Source organism: Acanthochromis polyacanthus, chromosome 22, assembly GCF_021347895.1.
Source record: "Acanthochromis polyacanthus isolate Apoly-LR-REF ecotype Palm Island chromosome 22, KAUST_Apoly_ChrSc, whole genome shotgun sequence".
Classification (NCBI taxonomy): Eukaryota; Metazoa; Chordata; class Actinopteri; family Pomacentridae; genus Acanthochromis; species Acanthochromis polyacanthus.
Window position 1 is genome coordinate 6,500,977 of NC_067134.1, and position 24,973 is coordinate 6,525,949.

The 24,973-nt window shown below is 43.5% G+C and overlaps 3 protein-coding genes across 4 annotated transcripts; all 3 read left to right on the forward strand.

The window, feature by feature from the left end:
* The first annotated feature begins 84 nt into the window (after nt 1–84).
* f7 (coagulation factor VII) lies at nt 85–6,568 on the forward strand. The gene is made up of 8 exons (XM_051941930.1): nt 85–243; nt 736–971; nt 1,602–1,626; nt 1,752–1,865; nt 4,979–5,122; nt 5,217–5,323; nt 5,396–5,516; nt 5,885–6,568. Exons 1-8 carry the CDS (start codon nt 183–185, stop codon nt 6,484–6,486), a joined length of 1,410 nt encoding a protein of 469 aa, XP_051797890.1. The 5' UTR covers nt 85–182; the 3' UTR covers nt 6,487–6,568.
* A 1,418-nt stretch (nt 6,569–7,986) lies between these two features.
* Nucleotides 7,987–15,939, forward strand: f7i (coagulation factor VIIi). The gene is given in 9 exon segments (XM_051941984.1): nt 7,987–8,139; nt 9,225–9,385; nt 9,466–9,490; nt 11,376–11,489; nt 11,601–11,738; nt 13,793–13,908; nt 14,139–14,259; nt 14,670–15,134; nt 15,137–15,939. Coding segments are annotated over 9 exon segments (1,338 nt in total). The 5' UTR covers nt 7,987–8,066; the 3' UTR covers nt 15,262–15,939.
* Nucleotides 15,940–16,330: 391 nt separating this feature from the next.
* Nucleotides 16,331–24,912, forward strand: f10 (coagulation factor X). 2 transcript variants are annotated; one of them, XM_022222146.2, is made up of 9 exons: nt 16,331–16,614; nt 17,274–17,434; nt 18,537–18,561; nt 18,703–18,816; nt 20,475–20,606; nt 20,732–21,012; nt 21,142–21,259; nt 22,391–22,578; nt 23,059–24,912. In XM_022222146.2, the coding sequence occupies exons 1-9, from the start codon at nt 16,554–16,556 to the stop codon at nt 23,479–23,481; spliced, it is 1,503 nt and encodes a 500-aa protein (XP_022077838.2). In that variant the 5' UTR covers nt 16,331–16,553; the 3' UTR covers nt 23,482–24,912. The 2 variants fall into 2 exon arrangements, with proteins under 2 accessions (XP_022077838.2, XP_022077837.2); XM_022222145.2 differs by having other exon boundaries at nt 16,332–16,614; nt 17,262–17,434.
* The last annotated feature ends 61 nt before the right edge of the window (nt 24,913–24,973 follow it).

Here is a 24,973-nt window from a genome sequence, read left to right on the forward strand (position 1 = left end):
ATTACAAGGTTTCTGGTTCAAAGGGTTAGCGTTAGTCATGGTTTATTCAGATTCCTGCTCAGCTCTGGAGGACAAACTCCATGTTTTCATCACACTGAGCAGGAAAAGGTTTTTTCCAAACAGATCAATAAAGTCTGACCAGCAGCTTCAAACAGACTTTCACCTCCAGAGCAGCAGCAGCCATGATCCTCAAAGTCCTCGTCATCTTCGTCTTCATCGTCCACGGCTGCCGATCGGCTGCAGGTCAGAAAACCAAACCAGAACATCTGAAGTGGAGCTTTAATTCATCTCCTTTATATATTTATACATTCATACAGGCTCTATCAGAGTCTCATACGTTTATCTGGTCTTTATCTGGTCATTATCTGGTCTTTGCGATGACAATAACCTTACATGATTCCAAAGAAACTTCTCTGATATCTGGAGTTCAGCTGAGAACTTTTCTCTATCCTGATTTATGTCTGTTGGTTGAGCAGCTAACAGGCGCTATTGCTAACAGGAGCTAATGCTAATAGCAGCTACAAGCTAACACAAAATAATCTGCAAACAAACAACAGATGTTTCTTCTTGAGGTGAAAATCAACAAATGACCTCAGAGCTGTTGGTCGGTCAATCTATTGACAGATTATTGATTGAAAACTACTTTAATAAAAGCTTAAAGTTTAGACAGGAAGTTGGATCTCTGAAATGGTTCTTCATAAACTCTGACCTGAGCTGCTGTTTTTTGTTCTTCAGTCCTGCAGAACCCGGGCCAGAACATCTTCCTGGACCTGGGTTGGAACGTCCCCCGGGACCCAGGTCATAAGGTCTTTGTGGACCCGGCCAGAGCCAACGGGGTTCTGGTCCGGACCCGCAGGTTCAACTCCGGCTGGTTTGAGGAGCTTCAGAAGGGAGACCTGAAGAGAGAATGTCTGGAGGAGAAATGTTCGTATGAAGAGGCCCGAGAAGTGTTTGAGCACACGGAGCTGACGGTACGAAGTAGTACCGGTACTTCAACATAGTACTGGTAGCACAACTTAGTACCGATACCACAACTAAGCATTGGTACAACAACATAGTACTGGTACTACAACTTACTACTGGTGCCACAAGTAAGTACTGGTACCACGACTAAGCACTGGTACTACAAGTTAGTACTAATACCACAACTAAGAACTGGTACCACAACATAGTACTGGTAACACAAGTTAGTACTGGTACCACAACTAAGCACTGGTATTACAACATAGAACTGGTACTACGAGTTAGTGCTAGGACTACAACTAAGTACTGGTACTACAACATAATGCTGGTACCACAACTAAGAAATGCTACCACAAGTAAGTACTGCTATTACTACATAGAACTGGTACTACGAGTTAGTGCTAGGACCACAACTAAGTACTGGTACTACAACATAATACTGGTACCACAAGTAAGAACTGGTACCACTAGTTAGTACTGGTACCACAAGTTAATAATAGTCCAAGAACTTTGTACTGGTACCAGAACTTAGTAGCGGTACTAGAACGTAGTAACGGTACCAGAACTTAGTAGCGGTACCAGAAGTTGTGTAGCTGTTGTGTGTCAGTGTGTGTTGACTGTGTTTGTGTTTCCTTCAGGACGAGTTTTGGAAGTTGTACAACAGTAAGTTCAGTTTAACTTCATTAGAAAATCAGTCAACACAAATATTAACACTCGGTAACTGGAGAGTTAGCGGTTGTGTTCCTCTTGTGTTACTGTTGTGTGATTGTGTTATTGTTGTGTTTTAGTCCCAGACAGTTGTGGGTCTGCACCGTGTCTAAACGGAGGAAGTTGTTCGACTCATTCTGGTTCTTACATCTGCAGCTGTTTACCTCAATACAGTGGAATCAACTGTGAGCTGGGTGAGACACACAACAGACAGAGACGCACAACAGACACACGACACACAGAGACGCACAACAGACACACAACACACAGAGACGCACAACAGACACACAACACACAGAGACGCACAACAGACACACAACACACAGAGACGCACAACAGACACACGACACACAGAGACGCACAACAGACACACGACACACAGAGACGCACAACAGACACACAACACACAGAGACGCACAACACACACACAACACACAGAGACGCACAACACATACACAACACACAGAGACGCACAACAGACACACGACACACAGAGACGCACAACAGACACACGACACACAGAGACGCACAACAGACACACAACACACAGAGACGCACAACACACACACGACACACAGAGACGCACAACAGACACACGACACACAGAGACGCACAACAGACACACGACACACAGAGACGCACAACAGACACACAACACACAGAGACGCACAACACACACACAACACACAGAGACGCACAACAGACACACAACACACAGAGACGCACAACACACACACAACACACAGAGACGCACAACAGACACACAACACACAGAGACGCACAACAGACACACAACACACAGAGACGCACAACAGACACACAACACACAGAGACGCACAACACACACACAACACACAGAGACGCACAACAGACACACAACACACAGAGACGCACAACAGACACACAACACACAGAGACGCACAACACACACACAACACACAGAGACGCACAACAGACACACAACACACAGAGACGCACAACAGACACACAACACACAGAGACGCACAACAGACACACAACACACAGAGACGCACAACACACACACAACACACAGAGACGCACAACAGACACACAACACACAGAGACGCACAACAGACACACAACACACAGAGACGCACAACAGACACACGACACACAGAGACGCACAACAGACACACAACACACAGAGACGCACAACAGACACACAACACACAGAGACGCACAACACACACACAACACACAGAGACGCACAACACATACACAACACACAGAGACACACAACACACACACAACAGACAGAGACGCACAACACACACACAACACACAGAGACGCACAACAGACACACGACACACAGAGACGCACAGCAGACACACAACACACAGAGACGCACAACACACACACGACACACAGAGACGCACAACAGACACACAACACACAGAGACGCACAACACACACACAACACACAGAGACGCACAACAGACACACAACACACAGAGACGCACAACACACACACAACACACAGAGACGCACAACACACACACAACACACAGAGACGCACAACAGACACACAATACACAGAGACGCACAACACACACACAACACACAGAGACGCACAACAGACACACAACACACAGAGACGCACAACAGACACACAACAGACAGAGACGCACAACAGACACACAACACACAGAGACGCACAACACACACACAACACACAGAGACGCACAACAGACACACAACAGACAGAGACGCACAACACACACAACACACAGAGACGCACAACAGACACACAACACACAGAGACGCACAACACACACACAACACACAGAGACGCACAACAGACACACAACACACAGAGACGCACAACACACACACAACACACAGAGACGCACAACAGACACACAACACACAGAGACGCACAACAGACACACGACACACAGAGACGCACAACAGACACACAACACACAGAGACGCACAACACACACACAACACACAGAGACGCACAACAGACACACAACACACAGAGACGCACAACAGACACACAACAGACAGAGACGCACAACAGACACACAACACACAGAGACGCACAACAGACACACAACACACAGAGACGCACAACAGACACACAACAGACAGAGACGCACAACACACACAACACACAGAGACGCACAACAGACACACAACACACAGAGACGCACAACACACACACAACACACAGAGACGCACAACAGACACACAACACACAGAGACGCACAACACACACACAACACACAGAGACGCACAACAGACACACAACACACAGAGACGCACAACAGACACACGACACACAGAGACGCACAACAGACACACAACACACAGAGACGCACAACACACACACAACACACAGAGACGCACAACACATACACAACACACAGAGACACACAACACACACACAACAGACAGAGACGCACAACACACACACAACACACAGAGACGCACAACAGACACACGACACACAGAGACGCACAACAGACACACAACACACAGAGACGCACAACACACACACAACACACAGAGACGCACAACAGACACACAACACACAGAGACGCACAACACACACACAACACACAGAGACGCACAACAGACACACAACACACAGAGACGCACAACAGACACACAACACACAGAGACGCACAACAGACACACAACACACAGAGACGCACAACAGACACACAATACACAGAGACGCACAACACACACACAACACACAGAGACGCACAACAGACACACAACACACAGAGACGCACAACAGACACACAACACACAGAGACGCACAACAGACACACAACACACAGAGACGCACAACACACACACAACACACAGAGACGCACAACAGACACACAATACACAGAGACGCACAACACACACACAACACACAGAGACGCACAACAGACACACAACACACAGAGACGCACAACAGACACACAACAGACAGAGACGCACAACAGACACACAACACACAGAGACGCACAACAGACACACAACACACAGAGACGCACAACAGACACACAACAGACAGAGACGCACAACACACACAACACACAGAGACGCACAACAGACACACAACACACAGAGACGCACAACACACACACAACACACAGAGACGCACAACAGACACACAACACACAGAGACGCACAACAGACACACAACAGACAGAGACGCACAACAGACACACAACACACAGAGACGCACAACAGACACACAACAGATCTGAAGATGTCAGAGTTCTTCAGGTTTAATCTCAGATGTTCTCCGAGTTCTTCAGATTTAATGTAAGATGTTCTCAGAGTTCCAGGACACCGACAGATGCGACCTGGAGAACGGAGGCTGTGAACATTTCTGTGAGGAGGACGTGGACGGACGGAGACTGAACTGCTCGTGTGCAGATGGATACTTCCTGGATGAGGACGGACGGAACTGCAAGGCTGAAGGTAGAACATCCACTGAGGTTCTATAGAACTGCTAGAACATGGTGAGATCATCAAAACAGAAGGCTCATCAGCTGTGTTGTTGTTGTTGGTGCAGAGTCCATAGCGTGCGGCATGGTTCCGGTTCTTGGGGGAGAAAAGAAGGAGAACCATCTGCGGATCGTTGGCGGTACCGAGTGTCCGAGAGGGGAATGTCCGTGGCAGGTAGGCTGAGTTCTGCTGCAAGTTCTGATCCAGCAGAACCACAGTCTTCACTGCTGCTGGTTCTGTTTGAAGGTTCTGCTGCTCTACAAAGGCAAAGGGTTCTGTGGAGGAATGATCCTTAAACCCACCTGGATCCTTACGGCGTCGCACTGCCTGGAGAACACCGAGATCCAGTTCCTGAAGGTGGTCGCAGGTATGAATCCTGAAGAACCCGTTAGAGAGTCCAGAACCAGGAAAATACCTTCACTTGGTCTTTAATCCACAATAGAACCTTGTGTACATGTTGCTTTTTGGTGTTGTCACAAATGAAATTATGAAGACCCCAGGAAAAATAGCTGTTGCTTTGCAAAAGCTAATAGAGGATCTTAATAAAACAAACAAACACACAAACCTGGTCTTTAATCTACAGAACCTTCACCTGGTCTTTAATCTACAGCAGAACCTTCACCTGGTCTTTAATCTACAGTAGAACCTTCAGTCCTTAATATTGATAGGATCTTTTTGAGGGTATGTTCTCCAGTAAGACCCTGAAGATGGCTGATGTTCTGTTTTGATCTGCAGGAGAACACAACACGGAGGTCCATGAAGGCAGCGAGCAGGAGGTCCAGGTCTCAGAGATCATCATGCACGAGGATTACCAGCCCAGAACGGCCGATAACGACATCGCTCTGCTGCGTCTGGGTTCTCCCATCGTCTTCACGCCGTTCTCCATTCCGGCCTGCCTGCCGACCCGGCCACTGGCCAACCGGGAGCTGTGGGCGGTCCGTCTGCACACTGTCAGCGGTTGGGGGCGTCGCAGTGAGAACGGTCCCACCTCCCACCTGCTGCGCCGCCTCCAGGTTCCTCGCATCCGGACACAGGACTGCGTGGAGCAGAGCGGCGTGGTGCTGACCCAGAACATGTTCTGTGCCGGGTATTTCGACGGCCGACAGGACTCGTGTAAAGGTGACAGCGGCGGTCCACTGGTGACCCGCTACAAGAACACCACGTTCCTGCTGGGCATCGTCAGCTGGGGAAAGGGATGCGCCCGACCCGGGAACTACGGCATCTACACCCGCGTCTCCAACTACCTGGACTGGATCCACAACCACACCGCAGCCACAGAACCAACAGAACCACCCAGGAACCACACCCAGGCTCCAGCAGCCAACAGAACCAGCTGAGGGACGGAAGAGAACCGACTACTAATGAGTTATTGACTGTTCCTGATCGATTGATCGACTGATTAAAGAAGTATTTCAACGACTCTGAGAGTTTATTAAAAAAATCATCAACATGATCCACAAGGTTCTAACTAGAATCCAGGTTCCACCATCACAATGATCAACAAGGTTCTAACCAGAACTTAGGTTCCACCATCACAATGATCCACAAGGTTCTAACTAGAACCCAGGTTCCACCATCACAACGATCCACAATGTTCTAACTAGAACCCAGATTCCACCATCACAATGATCCACAAGGTTCTAACCAGAACTCAGGTTCCACCATCACAATGATCCACAAGGTTCTAACCAGAACTCAGGTTCCACCATCACAATGATCCACAAGGTTCTAACTAGAACCCAGGTTCCACCATCACAACGATCCACAATGTTCTAACTAGAACCCAGATTCCACCATCACAATGATCCACAAGGTTCTAACCAGAACTCAGGTTCCACCATCACAATGATCCACAAGGTTCTAACCAGAACTCAGGTTCCACCATCACAATGATTTACTAGGTTTGATTTGATTTGATTTGATTTATTTTTCACACACAAAGTTAAACAAACAATTCGCATTTCTTACATTAAAAGTGTGAAGGAGGGTTGCCAAAAATCCCTCAAGGGGTTTGAGAGAAGACAACCTCCAAAAAAAAAAAGAAAAAAGAAAAAAGAAAAACCTTCTCAGGTAGACAATTATATAAATATGTTAAAATATCAAATAACATGCCAACAGTTCCTAAAGTTATACACAGGGTAAAATATTACCTCTTTAAAACATATTGACCAAAGACAAACCAGGTGTTAGTAGACTAACTAACTAACTAGAACCCAGGTTCCACCATCACAATGATCCACAATGTTCTAACTAGAACCCAGGTTCCACCATCACAATGATCCAAAATGTTCTAACTAGAACCCAGGTTCCACCATCACAATGATCCACAATGTTCTAACTAGAACCCAGGTTCCACCATCACAATGATCCACAATGTTCTAACTAGAACCCAGGTTCCACCATCACAATGATCCAAAATGTTCTAACTAGAACCCAGGTTCCACCATCACAATGATCCATGTATTAGCAGAAAGGTCTAAACCATGTCTGTCACTACCAACTCCTGCCACCTCTTGAAAGATGTGCACCAGCCTGACTGGGTCCTGTCTCATCACAGATACACAATAATATGGATTTCAGTGGATATCAGGAGAACAATCCAGAACCATTAAATTCTGCGTTTAATCTAAAATCAACAGATAAAGCTTAGATAATAAACAATAAACGATGATTTACAATCAGATTAATGATTACAGTTGATTATTTCAGCTGTTTAGGTTCTTCGGAGAACCCATGTCCTCCTTTGTTTACTGATCTTGTTGTTTTCATGATTCAGAGGGTCAGTGGGCGGGGCCAAGTGACAGCTCGGTGGGCGGGTCTTAACTAGCTGTCTGTGGGCGGTGCATAGTGGGTGGGCGGGGCCTGAATAAACCCTGTGGTTGCGGTGGAGGGTTAGGTTGGGGTTAGATCTGCCGTCATGCTGCTGACGAGGAGCTGTTTCGGGTTCCTGGTGGTTCTGGTGGTTCTGGGTTTCTCTGCTGCTGCTGCAGGTCTGAACATGAAACTAAAACTGTTATCTTGTTTTCTCTGGTTTCTGTTTTGAGCAGAAAAATCCTCCTTCTGTGTTCTAAATCTGTGTTTGAGGTCAAAGACTGAATTTATTGATCACTCTACAGTAAACATTCTGTGTAAGACGTTCAGCTCTGCTTTGTTATCTTTGGGTTTCAAGAGAGTTTATCATGAAAATAAATCTCCAGCTGCAGTTTCTAAAAAGCTGAATGTGGACACAGGAAACCAGGGTGTCCAACATGTGGTCCACAGGCCAAAAGCGGTCCTCCATAGGGTCCAATCAGGTCCTCCATAGGGTCCAATCAGGTCCTCCAGAGGGTCCAATCAGGTCCTCCATAGGGTCCAATCAGGTCCTCCATAGGGTCCAATCAGGTCCTCCATAGGGTCCAATCAGGTCCTCCATAGGGTCCAATCTGGCCCTCAAAGTGTAAAAATTCCAGAGAAGACATTAACTGCAGATTGTAAATTAGTAAAACTATAAATTTAAAACCATTTCTAGACCATGACAAGTTGTTTGGATCAGAAAGTAAAATACTAGATTTCTCTTTTTTCTTTTTGTGTCTCATTTTTGGAATATTTTGTCTTGGTTTTGTTGCTTTGTGTCTTTTGTTTTCTGACTTTTGTTTTTTGTCTCGTTTTTTTTCCGTCATTTTTGTTGTATTTTGTGTTTTTTGGTCTTTTTTGTGATCCTCCAGTAAATCCTCCATGGTTCAGCTCCAGGTGACTAAATGTTGTGTTCCTTTGTAGACACTCTGTGATCTGGAAGTTGTAATGTGGAAATGATAAACTGAGGATGTTGATGAAACTGAATATATTTTTCTGGATAAATTTCAGGTTGTTGAGGATGTTTAGTAAAAAGATTATTCCTTAAATGTGAACGTCAGGAACCATTAGGAGTTGTGGTTCTTTAGAGGTGGTTCTAATGTGGTTCTACTGGTCTACTGGAGATCAGACTGGACTGGGATCAGTTTGTCATGTCAGCATTAAGGCTTCCGGTTCAGGTTTACATGTTCCAGGGTTCCTCCTTGTTCCTGAGGTCTTTAAACCAAAATGTTCTCTGTTCCAGTGTTCCTCCAGAAGCCCAAGGCCGACTCAGTTCTGCGGCGCCGCCGAGCCAACAGCGGCTTCCTGGAGGAGCTGAAACAGGGGAACCTAGAACGAGAATGCATCGAGGAGATCTGTGACTACGAGGAGGCCAGAGAGGTGTTCGAGAACGACGACAAGACGGTCAGAAACGTTCTGGTTCTAGTTTAACAGCAGAACCATAACATAGCATAATACTTAACTATGTTCTGTTGGTTCTCCAGAGGCAGTTCTGGCTCACATATGAACGTAAGTACCTCCGTCTGTTGTTAGTTCTTCCTGGTTCTCAATTGTTCTGTCTGCAGCAGTTTGTTTTCAGAGTCATATCTCTGATCAACTTTGACTCAAAGTTGAACCTTCAACCACCAAACACCCAGCAGATATCTGAAGAACACCAGAACCATCCAACATATCAGCAGAACCTTCAACCACCAAACACCCAGCAGATATCTGAAGAACACCAGAACCATCCGATGAGTCAGCAGAACACAAAGGAAAACACAAAGGATCAGCAGATCAGCAGGCCAACAGTCCAACGGTCCTTGAACACATCACAGAGGGGTTCTACAGCAGAGTAGAGAGGAACCTCTGGAACCATGGAGATAGAAGAACATCTACAGGATGAGATAGTAGGAGCTTCAGAAGGAACCAACTGGAGGTTCTGGAAGATGTTTCTAGAACCTCCAGTTGCTCCTACCATCTCCAGGAACTGGATGACTGAGAACATGAACAGAAGGATGAGGAGATACCATCAGTTCAGGTTTAACACCTGAAGAACCATGGAGATAGAAGAACATCGACAGGACAAGGAGACAGAACCACCACAGAGACACTAGAAACTTATTGTTCTCTATGGTTCATGTTCTGAGGTTCTGTCAGTTCTGTTGTTATGATTAATTATTTTCTATGATTCTGTGCTTGCGCTAGCCATTTGCCACTTCTCCATAGGCGAAGCCTTCCTCAGGATGGCGAAGCCATTTTTAGCATGTTTAGCCACGGTGGCGACGCTAATTTTGCCTAATAAATGTGAAAAAAAGGTTAACTTACAACTTTTCGTAATTTGCAGAGCGATAATTAAGGAAAATAACAAACCGCGTCTCCTTTACTGAGGAGCGCTACCGAGTATAACCGGAACGACCCGAATGCTTCCGATCATTAATAGATGCACACTCAGCCAATCAGAAAAAAGGATTCAGACTACAGCTCTCGCTCTCTGCACCTGGCTTACTCCATTTCCACCAACACCCCTCTCCCTTTGCTACACACACACACACACACACACACACACACACACACACACACACACACACACACACACACACACACACACACACACACACACACACACACACACACACACACACACTTCCCTCATCCCCAATCCCCTGGTCCTTGTGCATCCCAACTTGTTAACCCATGCGTTTTTTCTTCCTGTATTATTGCTATTCAGGCCTTCAGCTGCTATTTGGCTGGCGTTAATTGGTCATTTCATTGTTTATGAATCTGTCCATTACTTTCTCAATTGAGTGATTAATTATTTGTTCTATAAACTGTCAGAAAAGGGTGAAAAATATATTGTATCAGTATTTCCCAAAGCCCAAGATGATGTCCTCAACTGTCTTGTCTTTTGTCCACAACTTTGCGCGCCGCAGTACAGATACTGAAAAAGTGTGGATAAATTCTAGCACTTTAGCCACAGTGGCTAGAGACAAATTTTCCTAATCCAAGCACAGTGATTAATGTTCTAATGTTTCAATTTTCAGAGGTTCTAATGTTCTGATGTTCTATTGTTTTGAGGTTCTGTCAGGTCGGTTCTGTAGTTAAATTTATTTGCTTCTGTGATTAATGTTCTAATGTTCTAATTACCTGATGTTCTGAGGTTCCGTCAGGTAGCTATGATTAATTGTTTGCTTTGACTGATGTTCTAATGTTCTAATGTTCCATCAGGTTGGTTCTATAGTTATAATTAATCGTTTTCTATGACTGATGATCTAATGTTCTGATTTTCTAATGATCTCATGTTCTGATGTTCTGTCAGGTCGTTTCTATAGTTATAAATGATCGTGTTCTGTGATTGATGTTCTAATGTCATGAAGTTCTAATGATCTAATATTATGATGTTCTGTCCCGTCAGGTCGGGATCCTTGCCTGGTGAACCCGTGTCAGAACAACGGAACCTGTGTTTACATGGGAACCTCGTATGAGTGTCAGTGTTCTGAGGGCTTCGAGGGACGGTACTGTCAGACAGGTAGAACCTTCAGAACCTTCAGAAGGTTTGACCAGGAAGCAGAACACATGAGAACAGGTTCTGCTAAGGTTCTGCTAATGCTCGACTGATGCTGGTTGTGGTTCTCCTCAGTGTTTAAGGACTCTCTGAAGTGTCTCTACCTGAACGGACTCTGTGACCAGTTCTGTGACGGTTCTGGAGAACGTCGGAGATGTTTCTGTTCTGAAGGGTACCAGCTGGCAGAAGACGGACGGAGCTGCGTGGCTCAGGGTTCCACCTTCATTTATCTACGATAGAACACATTTATCTAGAACCAAAGGAGGCTGGGTTCTAATGTTCATGTTCATCTGCAGCCGGTTTACAGACCAAGTTCAGGAACTTAAACCAGACGTTCCAAAGGTTCCAAAGAAGAGCTAGATATCCGACATTTATTACATTAATATTCAGGTTTTAGATGTTACATTACATTAATATTCAGGTTTTAGATGTTACATCACATTAATATTCAGGTTTTAGATGTTACATTACATTAATATTCAGGTTTTAGATGTTACATTACATTAATATTCAGGTTTTAGATGTTACATCACATTAATATTCAGGTTTTAGATGTTTTATTACATTAATATTCAGGTTTTAGATGTTTTATTACATTAATATTCAGGTTTTAGATGTTTTATTACATTAATATTCAGGTTTTAGATGTTACATTACATTAATATTCAGGTTTTAGATGTTACATTACATTAATATTCAGGTTTTAGATGTTACATTACATTAATATTCAGGTTTTAGATGTTACATCACATTAATATTCAGGTTTTAGATGTTTTATTACATTAATATTCAGGTTTTAGATATTTTATTACATTAATATTCAGGTTTTAGATGTTTCATTACATTAATATTCAGGTTTTAGATGTTACATTACATTAATATTCAGGTTTTAGATGTTACATTACATTAATATTCAGGTTTTAGATGTTACATCACATTAATATTCAGGTTTTAGATGTTTTATTACATTAATATTCAGGTTTTAGATATTTTATTACATTAATATTCAGGTTTTAGATGTTTTATTACATTAATATTCAGGTTTTAGATGTTTCATTACATTAATATTCAGGTTTTAGATGTTTTATTACATTAATATTCAGGTTTTAGATGTTTCATTACATTAATATTCAGGTTTTAGATGTTTTATTACATTAATATTCAGGTTTTAGATGTTTCATCACATTAATATTCAGGTTTTAGATGTTTCATTACATTAATATTCAGGTTTTAGATGTTTTATTACATTAATATTCAGGTTTTAGATGTTTTATTACATTAATATTCAGGTTTTAGATGTTTCATCACATTAATATTCAGGTTTTAGATGTTTTATTACATTAATATTCAGGTTTTAGATGTTTCATTACATTAATATTCAGGTTTTAGATATTTTATTACATTAATATTCAGGTTTTAGATATTTTATTACATTAATATTCAGGTTTTAGATGTTTCATTACATTAATATTCAGGTTTTAGATGTTTTATTACATTAATATTCAGGTTTTAGATGTTTTATTACATTAATATTCAGGTTTTAGATGTTTCATCACATTAATATTCAGGTTTTAGATGTTTTATTACATTAATATTCAGGTTTTAGATGTTTCATTACATTAATATTCAGGTTTTAGATATTTTATTACATTAATATTCAGGTTTTAGATATTTTATTACATTAATATTCAGGTTTTAGATGTTTTATTACATTAATATTCAGGTTTTAGATATTTTATTACATTAATATTCAGGTTTTAGATATTTTATTACATTAATATTCAGGTTTTAGATATTTGATCACATTAATATTCAGGTTTTAGATATTTTATCGCATTAATATTCAGGTTTTAGATGTTTCATTACATTAATATTCAGGTTTTAGATATTTTATTACATTAATATTCAGGTTTTAGATGTTTCATTACATTAATATTCAGGTTTTAGATGTTTTATTACATTAATATTCAGGTTTTAGATGTTTTTTACAGTAATATTTGGGTGTATCTCCTCTAGAAAGCTAACATTCACTCATTCATATGTTGTTTCCTTCATAACGATCAAACTCAAGACACAAAGTAATTCTGGAGTTTTTTCTCCTCTGATTGTTCAGATGTGAATAGAAGAAGATTTAGCCTCTACACATGAGGACGTAGCTGCAACGATGTCATGGTGATGGTTAGATACGATTGGTTAGAAGCCCCAGTCTCCTGGTGTCTAAAGGTTCTGGTAGCTTCTCTCTAGATGACCACTTCCTGTTGTTTCAGTGGAGTTTCCATGTGGTCAGCTGGTTCGAGAAGAACCTGGACTCAACCAAACGGATGCTGTTCAGACCCGAGTGGTTGGAGGAAACCACTGTCCTCCAGGAGAGTGTCCCTGGCAGGTAACCACACCTGCACACCTGGACTAGGAAGTCACTTCAACATATCAAGATCTGTTCTGTCAGCATCAGTTACCATGGAGATCTAGCTCCACAGCATCAGTTACCATGGAGACATAGCCAGGTTGAACAGAGACACCTTCATGATCCTGAAGACTCTGACTTTATTCCCGACATACCTGCTGACTCACCTGTACCTGAACATTAAGGTTCTTCCTCTGGGTTCTGGTCAGGTTCTGGTCCAGCTGAATGGGAACAGTCACTGTGGAGGAGTTCTGGTCCGACCTGACTGGGTCATCACCGCCGCCCACTGTATCCATAGCAACAACCCCGACAACCTGACGGTGGTGGCAGGTATCCGAGAGTTTAAGAGAACTGGAGATCATTTTATTTTGTAATTCTATAAATGTTACAGCATTTTATTTTGTAATTCTATAAATATGACTTCATTTTATTTTGTAATTCTATAAATGTTACAGCATTTTATTTTGTAATTCTATAAATATGACAGCATTTTATTTTGTAATTCTATAAATATGACAGCATTTTATTTTGTAATCCTATAAATATGACAGCATTTTATTTTGTAATTCTATAAATATGACAGCATTTTATTTTGTAATTCTATAAATATGACTTCATTTTATTTTGTAATTCTATAAATGTTACAGCATTTTATTTTGTAATTCTATAAATGTTACAGCATTTTATTTTGTAGTTCTATGAATATTACAGCATTTTATTTTGTAATCCTCCGTTTCCAGGGGAACAGAACCTGGACGTAGACGACGGTACTGAACAGAGGGTATCTGTTTCCATGGTGATGGTTCATCCCGGCTTCGTCAGGGCGACAGGTGACAGTGACGTGGGTCTGCTGCGGCTGCTCCGCCCCCTGGTTCTGACCCGGCTGGTGGTTCCGGTCTGCCTGCCGACCCGGGCCCTGGCAGAGCGGGAGCTGCTCCAGGTCCGGTACCACAGCGTGTCGGGGTGGGGCAGGAGGACTGGCGCCGGGCCGAGCAGCGCCGTCTCCTCGCCCGTCCTCCGCAGGATGACCGTCCCCCTGATCCAGAACTCCCAGTGCTCCCAGCGGGCCCAGTTCAACCTGACCGGTACCATGCTGTGTGCCGGCTACCTGCAGGGCCAGCAGGAGAGCTGCCGCGGCGACGACGGCGGCCCGCTGGTCACGCTGTTCGGCTCCACCCACTTCCTGACCGGCGTGGTTGCCTGGGGCGGGGCTGCGCTCAGCCGGGGTATTATGGGCTGTACGCCAACATGGCCGCGCTGGTGGACTGGGTCCAGGAAGTGATGAAGAACCCGGTGACACCAGGACCCCCGATGGACCAGAAACTGGTTTAGATGTAAACTGGTCAGCGCGTTTGAGAAATAAAAGAATCATCCGGTAACAATAAATACAATAAAATAACAAGTAAATAAGATAAAATAACAATAATCATCCTGTAATAATAAATATAATAAAATAACAGGTAAATAAGAAAAAATAAATATAATCATTCTGTAATAATAAATAAAATAAGTAAATAAAATAAGATAAATATAATCATTCTGTAATAATAAATACAATAAAAATAACACATATAAAAGGTAAACAAGACAATAAACAATAACAACCTCTAATAATAAATATAATAAAATAACAATTAAATAAGATAAAATAAATATAATCATTCTGTAATAATAAATACAATAAAAATAAAACATATTACAGTTAAATAAGACAAATAAAAAATAACCATCCTGTAATAATAAATATAATAAAATAACAAGTAATTAAGGTAAAATAATTAAAGAAAACATCCTTGGCTCCTATTTAATGATTAATTGACTCTTATTTTGAAAGGTCAGATTTGAGCTAAGATGATTTTTCTGTTTACAAACCAGAATCTTTGATGTTTGATGTTTATGTTTATTTTCTAATTTTATTTTATGGAAATAAAATCAGTTTGATGTAAAAAAACAAAAAACAAAAAACAAAACAAAACCAATAAAGCAGATTTTTATGACTCATTAATGAAATATTTGCTTTCTGTTTGTCTTTTTAGTTAGATTTGTTATTATAAGACGTCCAGTTTTCTACATTTAAAGCATTAATTAATCACAGAATTTGCTTTAAATTCATTTATCTGTATGTTATTTTGACCGTTTCCATGTTTGTTTTTCTTTTACTATAAAACGTTTTCATTTCTGGTCAGATGAACTTCCTGGTGGAGGTTCATCAAGCTGATTGGCTGCTGCAGCGCTGAGGCTCCTCCCACCTTTTTGTTCTTCTGTTTGATGAAGCTGCAGCAGTTTAACTCTGTTAAAGCTGGAGTTCTCTACTGTTTATACGTTAGCAGCAGGGCATTCTGGGAGCTGTAGTTCTCTACTGTTTATACGTTAGCAGCAGGGCATTCTGGGAGCTGTAGTTCTCTAATGTTTATACGTTAGCAGCAGGGCATTCTGGGAGCTGCAGTTCTCTAATGTGTATACGTTAGCAGCAGAGCATTCTGGGAGCTGTAGTTCTCTTCCTGGTAGCCCCAGATAAGCCCCTCCCAGTAGGTCAGCTGACTCCCGCCCCTCCAGGTCATCGTCCTCCTGCTGCTTCCAGTCAGACTCTACAGTCCTCTGAGCTTCTTCAGGTTCTGTCCGTCATGTTCTGGTGTTTCCGTCTGGTTCTGGGCCTCCTGTTGCTCCGGCCGGCCTCTGCTCATGGTAGGTTCTGATCTGGGTTCTGGAGGGTTCTCATTCAGGTTCTGGAGGGTTGTGGATCCGTTCTGTGTCTGATGATGTTGATCTCATTGCTGAGATAAAGGGGAACTGAAGCCCCTCACAGTAATCAGATTACTTCTAACAGATTAGCTTACTGTATCTAGATTCAGGATCCACAGCAGGAACTCCGTGGAACTAAAGGAGGAAACTGTTGGACCAAGATGGAGGAATCTGATTCAAAGTCAATTAAACTGATCTGAAGTCATTTTAAACTGAATTGAAGTCATTTTAAACTGAATTGAAGTCATTTTACACTGAATTAAAGTCATTTTGATCTGATCTGAAGTAATTCTGAGCGACTTGTCTTCCGACTCGTCTGGGAAAATAATCGTCTTGTTTTAGACGTTCTGGTTCTACTAGGTTCTAGTGGAGAAGCTCTGATGTGATGTTGTTCTGTGGATATTCTCCTGCTGGAATGTTCCTCTTCTGCATCCGGTTCCTCCTCAGACCTTCATCCAGAAATGCCATTAGCATCATTATACCACCACCTCCATGCTCCACCATCAGGACTGTTAATAACTGATAGTTTGAGATCCAGGTGACACTGAACATGTTCTGCAGGAATGTGTTCCCATTAATCCACGTCTCAGTTCTCTCTCCAGTGTTCTTGGACGGCCCGGCAGCCAGCCAGGTTCTGATCCGGTCCAGGAGAGCCAACAGCTTCCTGGAGGAGATCAAACAAGGAAACATGGAGAGAGAATGCATAGAGGAGCGCTGTGACTGGGAGGAAGCCCGGGAGATCTTTGAGAACAGAGAGAAGACGGTAGGAACCTCCCAGAACATGTGGAAGCATCAACAGGACATGTGGAATCACACCAACAGGGCACGCAGAACCACACTAAGAGAACAGATAGAACCACATCAGCAGAACACGTAGAACGGCATTAACAGGACACGTAGAACCACACTAAGAGAACACATGGAACCACACCAACAGGACGCGTAGAACCACACTAAGAGAACACATGGAACCACATCAACAGGACACATAGAACCACACCAACAGGACACATAGAACCACATCAACAGAACACATAGAACCATACCAACAGAACACGTAGAACCACACCAACAGAACACACAGAACCACACCAACAGGACACACAGAACCACACTCAGAGAACAGATAGAACCACATCAGCAGAACACGTAGAACCACATCAACAGAACACATAGAACCACACCAACAGGACACGCAGAACCACACTAAGAGAACAGATAGAACCACATCAGCAGAACGCGTAGAACCACATCAACAGAACACATAGAACCACACCAACAGGACACGCAGAACCACACTAAGAGAACAGATAGAACCACATCAGCAGAACACGTAGAACCACATCAACAGAACACATAGAACCAAACCAACAGGACATGTAGAACCACATCAACAGAAGACATAGAACAACATCAACAGGACACGCAGAACAACACTAAGAGAACACGTAGAACCACACCAACAGGACACGTAAAACGGCATTAATAGGACACGTACAACCACATCAAGGGAACACATAGAACCACACTAACAGGACACATAGAACCACATCAACAAAACACATAGAACCACACCAACAGGACACTACAAGAACCTCCTCCACCCTCAGACCACCAGAACACGTAGAACCACACTGACAGCTTTTTAAAAAACATCTAAGTAGAACCAGGTTCAACTAAATCAAGTTTTGGAACATTTCTTGATTTTATTGACTGATCTGAAACTAAATCCAACATTTAGAACAGACAGACTAGAGTTCTAACCAGAATCCTAGTCTGTTCAGTTTCTGATAAACTAAAATGTTCTGATCCATTCTAAAGTTTTTCTAAACCGTCTGGGGTTTTTTTTGTTTTGTTTTTTTCAGAATGACTTCTGGGCCAAATATGTGGGTAAGGAAGTTCTTTCAGAAACCCTGAAACATAAAGATGCTCAAGTTCTAAAGTTTGTGTGTTCTGGCCTCTGGTGAGAACGCGATGCAGTACCGACGTTCTCCAGCAGAACAAATTGAACCTGCTCTGCTGGTCCTGCAGATGGCGATGCCTGCGAGTCGCAGCCGTGTGATCATGGCGGACGCTGCAAAGATGGGATTGGTACTTACACCTGCTACTGCCAGGAGGGCTACAAGGGCTTCAACTGCCAAGTCGGTGAGAACAACTCTGAACGTACATTCATTGAATCAAAAGTTCTGCTGCAGAACATTCATTGAATCAAAGGTTCAGTTGGAGGTGAGGTTGGGTTTTAATAAAGGTTCCATCACAGTCTTGGAGAACTTCCATCCATCTTCTGATTCAGACTCTCTTGGTGGCAGTAGATCATTCCAGATGTTTCTTTACCAGAAGTATTTGGTTCCTGGGGGAACCCGAGGTGTTCTCAGGCCAGATGAGATATGTGATCTCTTGTCAAACTTCAGATTCAGGAGGAACCGTGTCATTCCTTCATGGTCGTGGAACAGTTTATCCTGCAGAGCAGCTGAGGGAATTAGAGGAGTTAGACCTACAACTGTCTTCTCTAGGGAACCCCATAGGAGGTTCTGCTGGAGTGTACAACTGTCTCCATCCATCCATCCATCCATCCATCTTCTTCCTCTTGTCCAGGGTCAGGTCATTCCAGACTTTCCTCCTTTCAGCAACACTTTCCAGCTCTTCCTGGGGGATCCCCAGGCGTTCCCAGGCCGGATGAGATATATAATCCTTCCAGAGAGTTCTGGTTCTACCCCGGGTGTCCTCCCAGGAGGACGTGTTCAGAAAACCTCCAAAGGAAGTCTCCCTGGAGGATCAGAATCAGATGTCCAAACCACCTCCACTGGTTACTTTAGAGGTGAAGGATCAGCAGCTCTACTCTGAGCTCCCTCCAGATGTCTGATCTTCTCCTCCTATCTCTCAGGCTGAGCCCAGACACCCTACAGAGGAAGCTCATTTCAGACGCTTGTATCCATGATCTCATTCTTTGGGTCACTACCCAGAGCTCATGACCATAGGTGAGGGTTGGAACGTAGATGGATGGTAAACTGAGATCTTCTCCTTGAGGCTCTGCTCCCTCTTCACCACGATGGTTTGATACAACGCCTCCATTACTGCTGACGCTGCAACAATCCTCCTGTCCATGTCTAGCTCCATTTTTCCATCACTACTGAACAAGATCCTGAGATACCTGAATGCCTTCACTTGGTGAAGTAACTCCCCCCAACCCAGAGGGAGCAATCCACCAGTTTCCATCAGAGAACCATGGCCTCAGACTTGGAGGTTCTGATCTTCATCTCCACTGCTTCATACTCTGCTGCAAACCGCTCCAGTACTGCTGAAGGTCAGAGGAACCAACAGAACGACATCATCTGCTAAAAGCAGAGATCCTGAGGTCCCCAAACCAGACACCCTTCTCATTGAGGCTGATCCTTGAGATCCATGAAGACCACAAAGAGGATCAGACAGTCCAACGACGTCCAGAACCTTCAGCATCTCAGGGAGGATCTCATTCACACCTGGTGTCACTGAGGAGCTTCTTAACTACCTCAGCAAACTCTACCACGGATATGGACAAAGATCACCCAGAGTCTTCAGGCTCTGCCTCATCCATAGAGGACATGTTTACCGGATTCAGGAGTTCCTCAAAGTCCTCTTTCCATCGTCCACCAATGTCCCCAGTGCGGGTCAACAGTTCTCCACCCCGGCTATACACAGCCTGAGCAAAGCCCTGCCTCCCCTTCCTGACGCGTTCAGCGGTTTGGACAGAAGGTCCAGGTGCTGTTGTTAGAAGGTCCAGGTGCTCCACTGGTGGTTTAAACTGTGTTTCTTCTGTTCTGCAGTTATTCCTGAACTCTGTGAAAACACAAACGGCGGCTGTGAACATTTCTGCAACGTGGTCCGAGGCAGCGTCCAGTGTTCCTGCGCTGACGGATACTTCTTAGCATCGGACGATAAATCCTGCGACTCCAACGGTGAGACTCAGGAACCAAGGAGGTCTGATGGCAGCCATGTTCTCCAGTTTGCTCTCAATCCCACCTCAAGGTTCTTTCACTGAAGAAACTCCTCAAAAATCCTCTAAACTTCTCTCCAACTCCAGAGAAATTCAAATGTGGAGCCCTCATCACGGAAAACATCCGGAGCGTCTTCAGGTACGAGAGGAACATGACGGCCAATGTGACGACGGTCAATGCGACGGTGGAGAACGTGATGGGTCTGAACGGTACCATCAACAACACTGAGCAGCGAGACATGGACGTTCTGTCCTCCGCAAAGACCATCTTACCAAGAGTTACCGAGCAGAGGATCATCTCTCAGATGGCCGGAATGACTCGCATCGTCAACGGAGAAGACTGTCCACCTGGAGAATGTCCATGGCAGGTAAAGACTCAAGTGGCTGAGCAGATACCAGATGGAGCACCTGCCAGTCAATCAGGTGTTTCCAGCTGTAGCTGATGTTTCCACCAATTAACTTCATTGTACATCATAAATGGAGTTTTATCTTCCCAGGCTCTGCTCCTCAATGAGGATCACCAGGGGTTCTGTGGTGGAACAATCCTCAACGAATACATCATCCTGACCGCCGCCCACTGCATGAACCAATCACAGTACATCTACGTCAAGCTCGGTAGGTTCAACAGCCAATCACAGTCCAGCACACTGTAAGCTCTGTCTGTGACTCAGCAAGTCAGAAAAACAATAATTATTAACCCTTTACGCTTCAGTGCGTCGTAGGTGTACCGCCGGCGGTACACCTACTAATTTGCATAGGAATTTCAAGAATGTCCGACGGGTGCAAACACGATTATACAAACACTATACGCCGATGGAAAGCTTAGATTCTCATGAATCTGCCGGTATAAACCACTTTCAGATGCGATTACTACAGCGGGTGAGAAAAACACATTTGTCCGACAAAAACGAATATTCATCCATCCGTTCTCTGTACACGGCTTTAACGCACACAGCGCGACTCACATTTCTGGGTTCATTACTACACACAAAAAAAAAAGATTCCACAAAAAACGGCCATAATCCAACCTTTTACATCCAGATGACACAAGCCAGTAAACTATTTTGTCCAAAACATGTCCTGAAGTCGGTATAAAATCCCCGAATCGGTCGTTTTCAAGGAAATGCACCTCGTGATGCCCGTCCAATATTCCCTGTATTTTTCGTAATTTTTTAATTTAAAAATAGAATATTAGCGATTTTTGTACTGAAAACGGCTGGAATTGACTGAAGCTTAAAGGGTTAAACCATCACAAAATGTTTGAGATTAGAGAGCAAATATGATCCACAGTGGGTTAACCTGAGTCCACAGTGGGTTAAAGTGAGCCCACAGTGGGTTAAAATGAGTCCTCAGTGGGTTATAGTGAGTCCACAGTGGGTTAAAATGAGTCCAGTGGGTTATAGTGAGTCCACAGTGGGTTAAAATGAGTCCTCAGTGGGTTATAGTGAGTCCACAGTGGGTTAAAATGAGTCCACAGTGGGTTATAGTGAGTCCACAGTGGGTTAAAATGAGTCCACAGTGGGTTATAGTGAGTCATCAGTGGGTTAAAATGAGTCCATAGTGGGTTCAAATGAGTCACTAGTGGGTTAAAAATGAGTCCACAGTGGGTTAACCTGAGTCCACAGTGGAATAAAATGAGTCCACAGTGGGTAAAATGAGTCAGGATCTTCTCAGAAAGTGTCTGAACATCAGAATTAGTTTATTTGTGTTTATAATGACCAGAGACTCACCTGTTGGTTGTTCCAGGTGAGTTTGACAGGTTGGTGAATGAAAGTAACGAAGTCGACCACACGGTGGAGACCATCGTGACCCACAACAGGTACCAACCCAACACCTACCACAACGACATCGCCCTCATCAAACTGGCCACGCCCATCAAGTTCAGCAGGTACATCCTGCCAGCCTGTCTACCTGAGCAGGACTTCGCCGAAAAGGTGAACCTCCAGACCAGCTATTGTCTCATGATGCTAGCTTAGCATGGACATGGCCAATGTTTGTTCGGCTGTGGTTTATGTCAGAAAATGTGAAGTCGTATGTGTGTACATGTTTAATGAAGTCCCAAGGACTTAGAAGGTCCAAAACAACATGAATGAAATTTTGAAGATTTATACAACACAAACAGGATTTAGAAGGTCTAAAATGAGACACCAAAAAACGAATTAGTGAGCAGAGAGGAAACGTCTGGAGAAACATCTAGAGTATGAGGAGACTAGTTCCAGAGTTTATCATCTGATAACCATGGTGGTTCCAGGTCTTTCCTGATCTACGGAAGAGGGGCATTTCTTCTTGGCTCCCGCACATCGTTAGAAAATCTGAGAGTCTCTGAAACTTCTGGAGATGATCTTCAAAGGTAGTTGAGGTGAGGTTCAGCAGGGTTTTGACGGTAACGTGGCATTCCTCCTTGATCCTCTCAGGTCCTGATGAATCAGCCCGATGGGATAGTCAGCGGTTTCGGGCGTCTGGGTGAAGGTCGGCGGCCGTCCACCATCCTGCAGCGCCTCACACTTCCATACGTCGATCGAAAGACCTGCTTGGAGTCCACAAGGCTGAAGATCTCCGCCCGCATGTTCTGCGCCGGGTACGACTCCATCGCCAAGGACGCCTGTCAGGGCGACAGCGGCGGACCACACGTCACACGCTACCGGGACACCTACTTCGTGACGGGTATCGTGAGCTGGGGCGAAGGCTGCGCCCGCGATGGGAAGTACGGCATCTACACCCAGGTGTCCAAGTTCACGCGCTGGATCCGAGAGGGCGTCAGCCGGCTGGTTCCCCAGGACAAGAACGGAACCCGCCGGAAGAGGAACCACAGCGCCATCAAGAGGCTGGTCATGTAGCACGCCTGGAACATTTCTGTAATACTCTATTGCCTGTAACATGTCTACTATAATACAACTGTAACACGTCTACAACACGTCTGTAACATGTCTACTACAACACATGTAACACATTGACAACATGCCTATAGCACTTCAAGTACAACACACCTGTAACACGTATACTACAACAAATGTAATGCATCTACTACATGCCTGTAACACATTAACTACAACAGGCCTGTAAAACGTCTATTACAACACACCTGTGACATGTCTACTATAACACACCTGTAACACGTCAACTACAACACACCTGTAACACGTCAACTACAACATGCCTGTAACACGTCAACTACAACATGCCTGTAACACGTCAACTACAACACACCTGTAACACGTCAACTACAACACACCTGTAACACGTCAACTACAACATGCCTGTAACACGTCAACTACATCATGCCTGTAACACATCAACATCAACACACCTGCAACACGGCTACTACAATATGCCTTTAGCACGTCTACTACAACAAATGTAATGCATCTACTACATGCCTGTAACACATTAACTACAACAGGCCTGTAAAACATCTATTACATGTCTACTATTACATGCCTGTAACACATCAACATCAACACACCTGTAACATGTCTATTACATGCCTGTAACACGTCAGTACCCAACTGGAGGACAGATCATATCTGAGCCACAGAACCAACGTTGACTTTGGTCCAGTCAGCAGCTGGTGAAGTTCTCTAGGTTCTCCTCTCGGTTCTTCACATGTTCTTTGTGGTTCTAGACATGAGGCAGCAGAACCGTTGCTGGAAACACGTGGAGAAGAATCTGTTTCTTCATCGAACAGAAAAACATGAAACCAGTTTGTTGTTTCTTCAACGAAAACCAGTTCTTGGTTCTAGTTTGAGATGTCTGACGGTTAAACAGGTTCTACTTTCACATATTTCATCACGTGTTAAACTGAATCCTGCAGCTTCCAGTAGAACTTAGTTTAGTCTTTAATCTTCTGTCAACCAAAAGCCTGTTTCTGTGTTTTGTCTTTCTTGTTTTTGCCTGAAATGAGCTGAAGATGAAATAAAAACCGAGAACCAAACGTTTCTTATCAGCATCATGGAGAACTTTAGAACTAATGTAGAACATTATGTCCAACTGTAAAAACTTCTGGATGAAATGATTCTGATTTTCCAGCATGAAGGAGAAAATGTTTACTGAAAAAATGAATTTCACAACCTCAGTTTTAAAAATGTGGACAGAAAGTTTGAGAGTGGATCAGTACATTAATAATAATAATACTAATATAAACTAAGGGCTGCAGTGTAAATCGGTTGCAGCTCCTGGATCTCTGAGCTTCAGCTAAAAAACCTGAACCCATGAAATGATTAATCTGCTGATGAAGCCTTGTTTACCTCAAATAAACAGTTTCAGAGGTCGCTGCTTGTTTGGTGAAGTTCTTCCTGAACAAAGTCCAGAACAACCTGAGAACCGAGTTAA